Source organism: Anabrus simplex, chromosome 1 (genome assembly GCF_040414725.1).
Source record: "Anabrus simplex isolate iqAnaSimp1 chromosome 1, ASM4041472v1, whole genome shotgun sequence".
Taxonomy (NCBI): Eukaryota; Metazoa; Arthropoda; class Insecta; order Orthoptera; family Tettigoniidae; genus Anabrus; species Anabrus simplex.
This window is the reverse complement of record NC_090265.1, coordinates 853,474,106-853,488,041: the sequence shown is the minus strand read 5'-3', so window position 1 is coordinate 853,488,041 and position 13,936 is coordinate 853,474,106. Positions and strand designations below refer to the sequence as shown.

Here is a 13,936-nt window from a genome sequence, read left to right as displayed (position 1 = left end):
AGAGAGAGCTCGCATGTGCACGTACAGGTAGTGAGAAAACTACTGTATACCGGTACCTTACCAAAGATGATTGATCGCATTTTGTGGCAAACGCTTCAGTTTCCTTATTCAAACAACGTCACCTACCCTAACTTAACTGTACTATACATATGATGAAAACATACTTCAAGCGCCAGTAGAGAAATGATAACCTTCTCGCTATCAATTTACATGATAATAACCTTTCCGTAATTTAACCAGACGCCAGAAAATATAAACTAACCTGTGAAATCAATTATCCCATTTTGCAGTATTTAGTATTAAAATTAAGCGATCATTTAGTCAGCATTTATTTTTAACGAGTAAAGAACTGTTATAGGACTCGTTATTTACGCATTTATTATAAAAATACAGTATGTTCTCTTTCATTTAGGATTTTCTTTACGGAACAGAAGTAGACGGGTTTTACTAATAGACCCTGACATCGCCTTCGAATGTCGACGAGAGAACTCGCTAGTGGGCATAGCGAGGAAACTATACCGAAGATAATCGATTGCATGCAACATAATCGCTGGGGTGCATAAATATTGGTAACGGAAAAAATCGCACACGCTTAATCACTCGTAATAACGGATGTGGCAGCGATAGAGCTCTCGCTGTAACCGAAAGATAATACACAGTTTAATATAAGAATTTTGAAGGGACAGCAAAATATTGTCAGAATAACGGGATTCTCGTTATATGCCGTACTCGCTATAACAGACTTCTACTGTATAAACATATTATAAAAAGAAAATTACTCTGGGCATTTTAGTAGTTTGCACTGGCCATAACAAGTTTTCCCCGCGTCATTCATATTCTGATGAGAAACTGTGTCGGCCTGCTTGTTCTATATTATGCGCATGTTCTTGCAGGTGCCATCTCAGCTCGCTGTTTTGTTATCCATTCTGATAACCAAATATAATATAGACGATCTTTTAACCTAAAAAATGTTGCACGCGGTCGCGCGATGTCCTTCGATAAACAAAACACAATAGATCATCCCACTATCCGGTAGCCAGAACTACGCAATCCAGGAAGCATGGGCATAATATACAGGATTGCCAAATCTACACGATCTAGGAAGCATGCGAATAATATACAGCATTGCCATATCTCCAGTGATACTGTATCAACGAGTGTGCTTTTTTTAAAGTGCTGTCTATGAAATGTAAACTCATATAAGTGAATACTTATTACTTAAGGGTTCCACTTATGTATAAGTGCTGACTATGAATTCGGCCCTAACTTATGGTTTTCCCTCAGTTCTCTGAAAGTCACAATTCTATTATACCTTATATACAGAATTAGATGTAAAGCACATTAAATATAAATCAAATAAGCTGCTTTAACTCGCACCGACAGACAGACCTTATGGCGACTATGAGCTTGAAGCGGAAAGGAAGCAGCCATGGCCTTAATTAAGGTACAACACCAGCATTTGTCTGGTGTGAAAGTAGGAAATCACGGAAGACCATCTTAACAGCTGCCGACGGTAGGATTCTAACACACAATCCCCTGAATGCAAGCTCATACCTACTCAACCCTAACTGCACGGCCAGCTTGCTTGGTCATCTTTGAAAATATGTCTCCATCAGTAGAGGTTTTTTAAAATCGTCATATTTTGCATAGGCTACGCGAGATGCAGAGTAGCGCTTGAAAGTCAAAATATTTCTGTGATGTAGGAGGAGGAGGAGATTCACAGTTTAATTCGAAAATAAGTGAAATAAATAGTGTTAGTAATAAAATCCAAATTAGTAAATGGGGTATTAAAAAAGTGGAAAGAAAAGTATAGAAAAAGTAATGAAAATATGTAATGTGTAAGAGTGACTCACCTTGCGCTGCGATGTGTTGGACGTATTGTGTAACTTGCAATGGGAAGTATAAGTAAGGAAGATAAGGAGTGGAGGGAAAAAAATTGGTAGACAGATCGGAAAGAAACAGGGAGGGAGAAGAGAGGAGGAGCTAATTTAACACATTCACGCCCGTATCCTGAGTTATTGCCTATAGCGCGTGACCATGCTGTGGACTGTATCCGAGTTAGCCCGGATAAGCGCAACCTTGGACTAGAGCCGTTCCTACGCAGCTGGGATCTATTTTGGTTGCAAATATGTGCGAGAGAGATGAAAGTAATACTCTTATGAATGCTTCTACTCGCCAGAAACCACATGGCCACGGCGATTTTCCCTCCCAATGTACTTTCTTTGTTTTGTTTCTAAAGGTAGCCTAGCGCTGGCACAACTAGCTGTGTAGTTGGTTTGTGATTGCACAAGCACATATAATCCTTTGGTATAATCGCGTTCTGAAGTGTAACCTGGCATGCAGGGACAATATAAATGATGCAAGTGATGCAAATTTACAAAGCACAGTTTTACAGCTGCTTGAAAATTATCTTGGCCAGGGGTATACTGTCTATATGGACAATTATTGCAAATAGCGTTGGACTCGCGAAACAATTACAGGAACAGAACACTGCCATATGTGGAACAATACGGTCAAATAGGGGTGTAACAAAAGATCTAAAGGAACACCAGGCAATTCTCAAACGGGAGGGGAAGTGAACCCAACATTCAAGTACAGTCACCTCTCTCCGAAATCTCAGCTCCATCTACTTCATCAGCTCCAAGTCAACGCCCCGCGATTTTGCCGCCATAAAGGGCACTGGCCAAGGATCCATCATTTAGGTTAGATGGGAAGAGAAACGAGCATATTCTCTTGAAGTTACCACCATTAAATATAGTCAAGTTCCCCCGAGGAAGGTGCAAAGTATGCTTCAAAAATAAAATTATTAGTGAAGCACACTATTTTTGTGCAAAGGGTGGTGTTTCCATTCACCCAGGACTTCATTAAGGTATGTGGAAAATATAGTTTCCATATCTTGTTTAGTTTAGAACTTATTGTGAAAAGAATTCGTTGTTTGCTCTGCCACGAACAGCTGGAATAGCTTTAAATAGCCGCTCAGATGATGGGCGTGAATGTGTTAAGGTGGAGCTGAGGGGCAATGGAATTGAACTGCAAATCTTCTCCACCTACACCATAGAAATATTTTGAATTTCAAGCGCTACTTTTACTTTTTTTTTGCTAGTTGCTTTACGTCGCACCGACACAGATAGGTCTTACGGCGACGATGGGACAGGAAAGGGCTAGGAGTGGGAAGCCTTAATTAAGGTATAGCCCCAGCTTTTTACCTTTTAAGGACTTCAATCTCTTTGAATGGCATCTACGTGTACGTAAATTGTTTTCTTAACACCACTACTACCTTTGATGACATACAGACATACAACTTCAGAGCGGGTGATAACATACTCCAAAGATTCTTTGGTATCCAGACTGATCATATTAAACTGATCCTTCTAAAACTTTTATCACTATTGTGAACTTCCCATCATATCAGTTATGCAATACGTCCTCAACACATCGCAGAACTTCATAACAAAAGAATTACAAGTCTCAAGATTCTTCGACATACAAATGATCATCTTGAGTTCTTCCTTCAACGACAGCTAAGTGCATTAATTTATGCATTTTATGCATTATCTGAACTTTTTTCCCCCACAATTGTAACTATTTCTTCTTCATTTTTATAGTGTCAAATCCACTATGTTTTTGTGCAACTATTGTACTTTTAATTTTAATTCGGTGAGCAAGCCGTTAGCCTCAGAAATGCTCAGTTTTGCTTGCCGGTTAGCAGTAAGACTGCGGAATAACACAGTGAGCCTGTTCTTGGTTTTATTTTGCACTCCATCAGTAGTTAGAAATGTATTTTGCTTGAGGAGTACAGTGAAGGAGAGAGAATATTTTTTGCGTGATAGCCTACATCTGTATTGGGAACATAATCGTATGAATTTGACCCAGCGTGACACATATTTTTCTTGTGATAGCCTAGTTATAGACATGAAAAGCCGTGAAATTCCTTACTAATGAAGACAAAATTAAAATCTCTCAGATAGCGGACTGGCACCGGCAACTTTAAGCACGCAGAAGCGGCGCGAATGTTGCAACTCGCACCTTCAAGTTTCAACTCAATCACTTGAGCCGGTCGAAGTTTTGTTGGATTCAAAATGGCAGCCAAAGTCATTCTGTCGCAGGTGCATATGGCCGAGTATACCTCCAATTCACTGTCTAGGAGTGACCAAAAAATAATATTAATAACCCACTGCTCCGAAATAAAAGGCTTCTATTAACATTTCTTTTTAGAAAGAGTGTTATGTGCAATAATACTTTGATATTTTTATGGGCCCTGTGCAAATGTTTACATATTTGTTGATTGGTGTTCATACCTTGCAGTGCACTGTCATTATTTTATAAGCCCCAGCGGAAAAGGTTTTCATATTTGTTCTCCCATTTTCTCACATCTTTTAATACTATCTTCTCATACAGTATTCACTGAATCCGCGGATACACAGCGTAAAATGCCCTCATGTCGGAAAAAATCGTATCTAGTGTTTCCAGTAATCAGTAGTATGTTTTCTCACTTAACACGTTTTTTTTTCCTTGTACCCTGCAGAAATGTCTCAATGAGGTTTTACTGTACCAAGAAACGATATCTACAAGACGTGTGCTGTTTCTTTTTTCTTTCATTTAAATTTTCTTAAGACAATTTTAATCAATTGTTACTGAAAAACTATAACAGCTCAAGACAAGATACAATATGTGTACTTCCTTTTTCCCTTCATTTCTGTCTGAACTTCATAGTACACAAAGTGAAGAGAATAAATCTGCATTAATTGTTGGCTGCTGACACGTGTGTTCAGTCGTTGCATACACACCTTGTAAGCAACGATTCAGCTGACGTTGGCTATGGTCCTGTTACACCTAATAACTATCTGAAGGTCCACAACCAGAATATTTTAACCCGTGACACTCATTCAGTTTTGTACTGTATCAGCGTGAAGTGGCTAAACTTTTATCTGACCAGTTTATCGGGTAAAACATAATGTATAAATAGATGCGACAATTTAAATATTATGAAAGGAATTCAGAAATTAATTTTGTGTGGTTCCGACTTTATACTGGCATGTGACTACAATCAACCACGTGATGACAGTGTTTGTTACTGGGGACCGTAAAACTGGGTTTTAAAATGCCGAAGGAAGTAGTTGTGTCGCGGACAGACTTAAAGAATATAAAAATAAAGGATTTATAATTTCTTGTGGCATTCTTATGTGTAAATATTGTGATTGTCAAATTACTGCAGGAAAGATGCTTTAGACACACATTGTAAATCAGAGATGCATTAATAACGCTGAGAAACGCTGCGTCTTGAAGTTAAGTGATCCTAGTGTGGACACACTGAAAAGAAACATCAAATGCGGATTCGAAGGAAGAGTTTAATAATGTTATATGCTCTATGTCCAATCAACTACTATAAACTTATAATACAGAATATAACACTACCAGGATTGATAATTTTATTATGTAATCCAGATTGTAAATGGCACACCCCAAGAATGAAACTAGGAAAATTTTAAACTAGCCATAAAGATAAAAAAAAAAAAAATTAGGAAAAGAAACACTCAAGCAATAAACCTCACACAGTACAACTCCAAATGACATGACAGAAGCAACTGAGAGCAAGCCAACCTAAGCCATGTGACAAAAGCATCCTTAAAACGTGGCATGGTTGTGATCATTGCCATGGAAACGGACAATTTTCGAACAGCGTTAATCAAGTTTTTCTCGCTTCTTGCAAGCTAAATGAAAGATTCCAAATCCCATGGGCCCGTGTATGGATAGCATAAGTAAACCTTCTACTTTATAAGAGACGATTCCAAACATATAAAGAACATTCACTCCAATAATTAATGTTAATAAAGACTCACCCGAGGGAATGTCCGTGTTGGAGGAGTACGGATACGACGATCAGCCTTGGAACGGTTACGCACCACCTTGGAGTGGATGGCACAGGAGACACAGTAATGCAATTTTGCATACAATTTTGGGAGCATATATGCTGAAATAAACACAATAGTTTAACATTACAAATGTGATTATACATTGTGAGAGACAGTAAGTTGCTAAATGCCAAATGGTGGGGCTGTACCTTAATTAAGGCCAAAGGTAAAATAAATAGTTTTCTTTCATTATAAGGTGTATTGACAAGGCAGATTCAAGTAAAACTATTTTAAATAGTTCTGTAATAGGGATCTGATACCTCGAAAAATGAAGGTGTTGACCAAAGAAAGACAAGGGCCATAGGGCGTGAAAATGACAGATACCCAGACTCGAGTGCTCTAATACTGCTGGGGTCAGAAAAGAATGCCACGACTCAGCTGAGGGCCCCATGGTCGAAAACCCACGCTTACAAGTTTTGGGGTTTTGGTTGCCTCTTACAGCAGACAGGGGATACTGCCTCCACCCACAGGGAGGATGAATTCTAGGAGTGAAGCTAACAGCGCGTTCCTCCATCCACCTACTTTGGGAAATGGTGATAGTTCAATATTTTGCTATAACAGTACAGTATAACCCCAATTTTGCATGACCTCTGTTTAGCATAAACCTGCATTTAATGGAAGTAATTTCAAGTCCCAAAAATTACCTATTCCAAAAGAGCAATGCAATTTTATATTCGATTTAACATAATTCACAATAGGCAAAACCCGCATGTAGCGCTAAGGAAATGTTACAATTCTGAAACATTTATTTCTATTTGTTTTGGTTATTCGTTTTCTGAAGAACCTATGAAAAAGACGTCATAAGCCTGTTAAGGGTGATTCAAGGCAGAAGAGGAATTCAGAGCGCGAGCACTTACGGCTAAAGTGAAATATCAGACTCAGATACACATCCGACCGTGGCCACTGTAGTACAGTAGAAGAAAACCCCCATTTTAATGACTGTTATTATGCCCTTTGAAAATTCCTATATTAATCTGTGCAATATTCTTTGGTTACAATGAGAACCCTTTTAATGGTTCATCTAATTACGGGCAAATTTGGGCGTGTTAGTTTTTTATCTGGTATCAATATTCATATACTCTACTCCAGCATTTATATTGAATGCGATCGATCACCTTCTGTATCGATTCCTGGCTACACATGAGCGAGCCAGAACTCCCCTTTGGCTCTCCCCACAACCCCGACTGGTGTAAACAAACACCGGGAGAACATGTTTTCGCAATAAGTGCAATGACAGCAGTTATTAACTCCTCAGAAATAAAGAATGAAGTAAAAGATTGCTTAGTTTTAATACTATGCACTGAAATAAAATAAGACTGTTATACTTCTCCTTCTCAAGATACAGTGGTGGGCATAACTAATTTCAGATGTTAGGTTATGTACTTTCGCATCTCGTTAATCTCAGAAAAGCTGTTCGCATGTAAATTTATAGTGCAAAGGTTATCATTATTCTACAGGGAGCTTGAAATATATTTTCATAATATGTGCGCAGAAAACCTAGGTTAGGTGACGCCATCTGAAGTAAGAAAATAGAAATGTTTGCCACAAGCTTCTGGAATGATGCTATTACAATTTTTAAGAATGAAACTGAATAAGTGTGTTCAGACTACTGGAATTAGATAATACAGTAGAAGTCTGTTATAGCGAGAATTCATAATGGCGAAAAATGTACTCGCTGCAGCAGATTGTTGTTATATCAGATTTTCGTAAAAATCGTGGAAAGCCCATACACATTAAAATCAGTAATAAACAGTAACAAGTTTGTTCAAAACTTGCATTTTCCAAACTACGGCTTGCTTGTTTGTTAATTTTCAAAGTCCGACACTATGTAAAAGTGTATGTTCAATTTCATTCTGAAAAAGTTATATCACTCCAGAGGCCTCTGTATCAAAAGTTTCAGTTTTCTTCTTCAAACAGCGTACCTAACCTAACCGTATATATCATGAAAACTTATTTCAAGCACACTTGGGAAATAATAACCTCCTCGCTCAAATTTACATGGGAATAGCCCTTCCAAAATTAAACTAGATGCGAGAATATATAAACAATCCTCTGAAATCAGCCATGTACTCTGCCATATCTTGGAGTATCACATTCTTAATTTTAGTAGATAACATTAAAATTAAGCGATCGTTTACTTCAGCCTTTATTTCTAACGAGTTAACATCTGCTATAGGCCACGTCATTTAGGCAATTTTTATGAAAACATGTTATCCTCTTTTGATCTGAATTTTCTTCTAGAGAACAGCAGTCGACGGGTATTACTAATCAACAGCGAGAACACAATACCGAAGGTCACATTTTGTGGCAAACTCTTCAGTTTTCTTATCCAAACAGTGCCACATAACCTCAATCGCGTATGTACTATGAAAACAATGTCAAGTGCCACTATAAAAGTGATAACATTCTTGCTATAAATTTACATGGGAATAGCCTCTCCGAAATGTATTCAGATGCAAGAAAATGTAAACTAACCTCTGAAATCAATGTTGCACTCTGCCATATCTTGAGGTGTATCCCATTCTTACTTAATTGTAGTATTTAGCATTAAAATTAAACTATCATTTATTTCAGCCTTTATTTTTAACGAGTTAACAACTGCTATCGGACATGTTATTTACACATTTGTTACGAATACATGTTCTCCGATTTCATTTTTCTTTACGGAACAGCAGTCAACGGGTATCACCAATCAACTCTGACATCGCTTTCGAATGCTGATGAGAGAGCTCGCTAGCAAACATAGCGAGGAAACGATACCGAAGATCTATCGCATGTAATATAATGGCTAGGTGCATAATTATCGGTAACGGAAAACCATGCACGCTTAATCGGTCGTAATAACGGATGCATTTGTAATACGGCTTTCGCTCTGACTGAACAATAATACACAATTTAATATAGGAATTTTGAATGGACAGACAAAAACTGTCATTATAACAGGGTTCACGTCATATACCGTACTGGCTATAGCGGATTTGTACCGTACAATTTATTAATGAGTAAGCCGCTGCTTGGCAAACATCCGCAAAAATGTTTAAACAAATCAATTGTTCTTTTATACCAATTTAAAGTGTTTTTTGTGCAAGTTTGCTATCTTTCCCGACTTTTATGGAAAATCATGTATAACATTATAAGAACAACCTTAAACTGAAGCGGTTTTGCATTCACAGACAAAAATATGTCAAAAGGAAGGGTAAACCATGAGCACACCATATCATGAATAACAGCAAACATATTCCTTAACATTGAAAACAATTTATTAACCAACTAAGACATGTAGAAGAAGATAAAGTTTTAAGAGATGTGCAATTACTCTGACCAGCAAAATTAATGGATCACTTGAATGTTCTAAGGAAAAAGAATGTTAAATTGTGAAACATTTGTTTTATTATTTACAATGGTCATTATCATGAAAAAATTATGTAATGTTATCTGTTATTGCTACCCTTATTTACTTAGATAATATTCTAATGAAAATAATCAGTGTAAGTAATTAAACAAACGTTTCACAATTTAACATGTTTTTTAATTTGAAAATTCAAATGATCCATAAATTTTGCCAGTCAGTGTAAACAAAGCTACAGAGCTGAGTTACAAATACATGATTATGGAAGCAGTTAGTTAATTCGCAGAGCTTTGCAGACTGAATGCTAATGAAGATGCATGTATGAGATAATGATCAGTAGGGATGGGCGCGACTGTAGCCTGGAATCGAGAGCGTCGACTCCATTGACTCCGAACACCGGTCTCGGTTCGCATGAAGCCTCGCGACTCCAGTTACCCTGATGCGCAATGCGGGGCCGCACGGTCGCTTCGCACGAAGCCTCGCGACTCCAAGCGAACTTTACTCTCATTGCAGGGCCGCTAGCACGTCGAGACGCAGGTAATGACATGAAATATAGTACACGTTGCTGCTCATTGGGTTTTTTAAGAGTATTGTAGAGTGAAGTACGGTATCATTAAAGAAAACGAGCGTAATGGTGTAGTTGAAATAAAATTAAACGTGTCAAGTCAGAAAGCGTCCGCCTCTGTGGTGTAGTGGTTAGCGTGATTAGCTGCCACCCCTGGAGGCCTGAGTTTGATTCCCGACTCTGCCACGAAAATTTCAAAAGTGGTACGAGGGATGGAACGGGGTCCACTCAACCCCGTGAGGTCAACTGAGTAGAGGTGGGTTCGATTCCCATCTCAGCCATTCTAGAAGTGGTTTTCCGTGGTTTCGCACTTCTCCTCCAGGCAAATGTCGGGATGGTACCTAACTTAAGGCCACGGCCGCATCCTTCCCTCTTCCTTGTCTATCCTATCCAATCTTCCCACCTCCCACCAAGGTCCCTGTTCAGCATAGCAGGTTCACGCTCCAGGACACTGCGCTTGAGGCGGTAGAGGTGATATCTCTCGCTGGGTCAGAGGGAAAAACCAACCCTGGAGGGTAAGAAAGCAGATTAAGAAAGACAGAAAGAAAAAAGTCAGACCACGGACATTTAATTTCACGTCTTTATTTGTCGTGACCAGGAAAATGATAAAACAGACATCGGTGGTAAATCATTATGAATTGCACATGAAAACAACTCTAATATGGGTAAAGCCACTAATATAATTAGAACTTAGATTAAACCATTAAAAGCCTCCGTGGCTCAGGCGGCAGCGCGTTGATTCAAATCCTGGTCACTCGATGTGAGATTTGTTTTTCTCCGGGTATTCCGGTTTTCCCTGTCATCTTTCATTCTAGCAACACTCTCCAACATCATTTCATTTGTCAGTCATTCTTCATTGCCCCAGAGGAGTGTGACAGGCCTCGGCAGCCGGTACAATTCCTATCCTCGCTGCAGGATGAGGCTTCATTCATTCCATTCCTGACCCAGTCACTGACTGGAAAACAGGTTGTAGGTTTTTATTATAATTCAAGGACCACGTTAAGTCTTGTTGCATTATTATCATTATATATGCAATAACTGTTAAGAAATTGTCATACGTAATACGCTCGCCGGTGTTTTGTTATTATGTAATTGAATTTCATATTGGAGTTTACCTACAATTGTCATAATACATTATTAATATCATAAAAAAACAATTGGTGAAACATTTGTAATATTCCAATAGTACCGGTACATGAAAGTTGTTTGTATTTTGTACTTCAAGTTCACATTGGCGATTATTGAAGATTATTTTCTGTCAGAATATATTATTATTACTATTATTATTATACACAAAACCCCTTTTCGCGACAGTCCTGGTAGGTCTTGGCCTACCAAGTGACCTCTGCCTACCTCGAAGGCCAGTAGATATCTAGGCGAAGTGTGTTCAGCACGAAGAATCCTCTCGACCGTTATTCTTGGCTTTCTAGACCCACCGTCTTACTAGTAAAAAGTCCTTATACAGTTAAAGAACGGAAGTTTTTGTGGCTCATTGTATTAACATAAAGAAATAAATGAACTGGATTAAAGCCACTAAATATATATATTTATTAATAATAAAGCCAAGCTTTCAGCCAAATTGCATTGGCCTTCATCAGGGCACGTGAAGTTTTGCCTCCGACAGTGAGCAGCTTTAATCCAGTTCATTTATTTCTTTATGTTAATCCTTATACAGTTGTTGAACTCTTGTTTAGTTAAACAGTGAATAAATCCTGTATAAGCGTTTTACATTTTTCCTACTAATAAACGAGGTATACGCATTGTATTAGTATACAGCACGTATACACTCGTTCCAAGGCGTAGGAATCTCTTCCTGCAGTTCACTGACGTATTTCGCATGTTCACCACCTTTATGATCGCTTCTGCTGGTTATCTACGAGCAAAACTTTCCAGAAATCGCACAGTAGCACGGCATATCGAAAAGGCAGTGGCAACACTAAGTGAGACAGCTGGAAATTGGCTTATACTGATATCAACATTTCTTCAGCTTGCTTGTGTAATGAACGCCAAAAAAAGAAATGGAAAGGCTTAAGAAAAGATCAATTGCTCCTAACTGGGATAGTACGGAAAACGCAAGCAATTGTAATTGAATCGGTGAGTTGAAAAGGGTACACATTCCAAAATCCTTACTTTTCAGGAGAAAGGAAAACCTGTTTTGTAGCTAAACGAAAGGTTTGATCAAGAAAGTTTCTATTAGGCATTTATACATCATATTTCTGTGTATTCAACTACAAAGTATGGAAATCATATTACGTATGGTTTTCAAATTATGCCATTTTTTATCTCGAGGAATATGTCCCATTTTATAGGTACTCAAATTTGAGAAAGATCTTTGTAGGGGCAGATAATGTATTAAAAAAAATTGCAATTTCTCAAGCAGTAATACATTATTACACAAACATACTCCCAACCATCATTTCTTTTATAACTTAGTTATTCATTGTCATTCCATGAGACAGCTGGAAATTGACTTATATTGATAGCAACAGTTCTTCAGCTTGCTTGTGTAATGAACGCCAAAAAAGAAATGGAAAAGCTAAGAAAAGATCAAAAGCTCCTAACTGGGGTAGTATGGAAAACGTAAGCAATTGTAATTGAATCGGCGAGTTGAAAAGGGTAAACATTCCAAAATCCTTACTTTTCAGGAGAAAGGAAAACCTGTTTTGTAGCTAAATGAAAGGTTTGATCAAAAAAGTTTCTATTAGGCGTTTATACATCATATTTCTGCGTATTCAACTACAAAGTATGGAAATCATATTACGTATGGTTTTCAAGTTATGCCATTTTTTATCTCGAGGAATACGTCCCATTTTATAGGTACTCAAATTTGAGAAAGAAATTTGTAGAGGCAGATAATGTATAATACACTCGCAATATCAGAAGTCTATTAAGCAGTAACACATTACACAAAAATATGCCCAACCATAATTTATTTTACAGTTATTCATTGCCACTCAGTCTCTTTAAAGTGTTTTACTTTACGAAGATGTCTAGCCTCCATAACCTGTGAATGGTGTATGTCTTCTGATGTTTAAAATATTGTGAAGATAATCAACGTTATCGTCCATTCTTTCAATGTGTGTTCAATGTTAAATGGATAAGTCGAATATTTCACTACGATTATATTACTGTAGACAATAAATACCACGAAAATAAACTGCTCACTCGTTTCTTTTTCCGCTACTCACTGTTATACAACGCTTATACAAGGGTCCTGGTCTGTATAAGCAATTCAATGAATAACTATAACAGATGTATACACAGGAGGCTTATACACGGTTTATTAGTAAGACGGCCAGTCTCTACCTCACCGTCATCACGAAACCTGAGATACAGGTAAAAATTCCTGACCTGGCCGGAATCGATCCCGACGCCTCTCTAGACTGCGGAGGCGGCTACTATGACGCACAATGTTTGGTGAAATATTTGTTGTAAAATCATACTCTAAACACTCGCTTCTTTTTGTTTCTGTTTGATGCCTCCTGGCCAGGGGTATTAATCATTTACAATTTAAAAAATCTAACCCGGGGCCCCGTACACCGCGGGGCTGAACTAACTGAACTTAATATTGGCAATTATGTAAAAGTATACTGTCAGATTATTATTACCACTACTATTATCATCGTTATCATCATCGTCGCCAAAATAGACCTGCAACATTAACGATGATAAAATCCCGAAACAATATTTAATGTTTGCTGGCTAACAATAATCTTTTATTCATCGTATCAAAGTTATCAAGGGAGGAACGTGGAACTATAATTACAAGTAGTTCCGAGAATAGTTGTTAGATGGCGTTAATGCATTAGTGGAGTCGACACTGAAGTCGAGAGTGACGGTTCCAGAGGTAGCAGTCTCGACTCTTCGCGACTCCGTTCGCAGGCCATCCCTAATGATCAGTCATCTAGCAACCACATTTCCTTATGTATGTGCCTTCACCAGTTATTCAGTTGAGTTCAGTAAATAGCATAGGTATGTTATCTGATGATAGTGCAAGGGACCAAATTTGTTAGGCCGTACCCAAGCATTTAATTATTTGATTAAATTTATTTATTTTCAAAGAATAAGCTGAGCCAAAGCTAGTTACAGTGCAATACAGATCTCTTGCTT

General features: G+C 38.0%; 1 protein-coding gene across 1 annotated transcript in view; it reads right to left on the bottom strand.

Moving 5' to 3' along the window:
* RpS26 (ribosomal protein S26) overlaps nt 1-13,936 on the bottom strand; it is a 36,710-nt gene that overhangs the window by 11,886 nt on the left and 10,888 nt on the right. Inside the window, exon 3 of the mRNA XM_067147699.2 lies at nt 5,841-5,971. Within this exon, the coding sequence (XP_067003800.1) occupies nt 5,841-5,971 (131 nt within the window). The remainder of the gene's footprint in view (nt 1-5,840; nt 5,972-13,936) is intronic.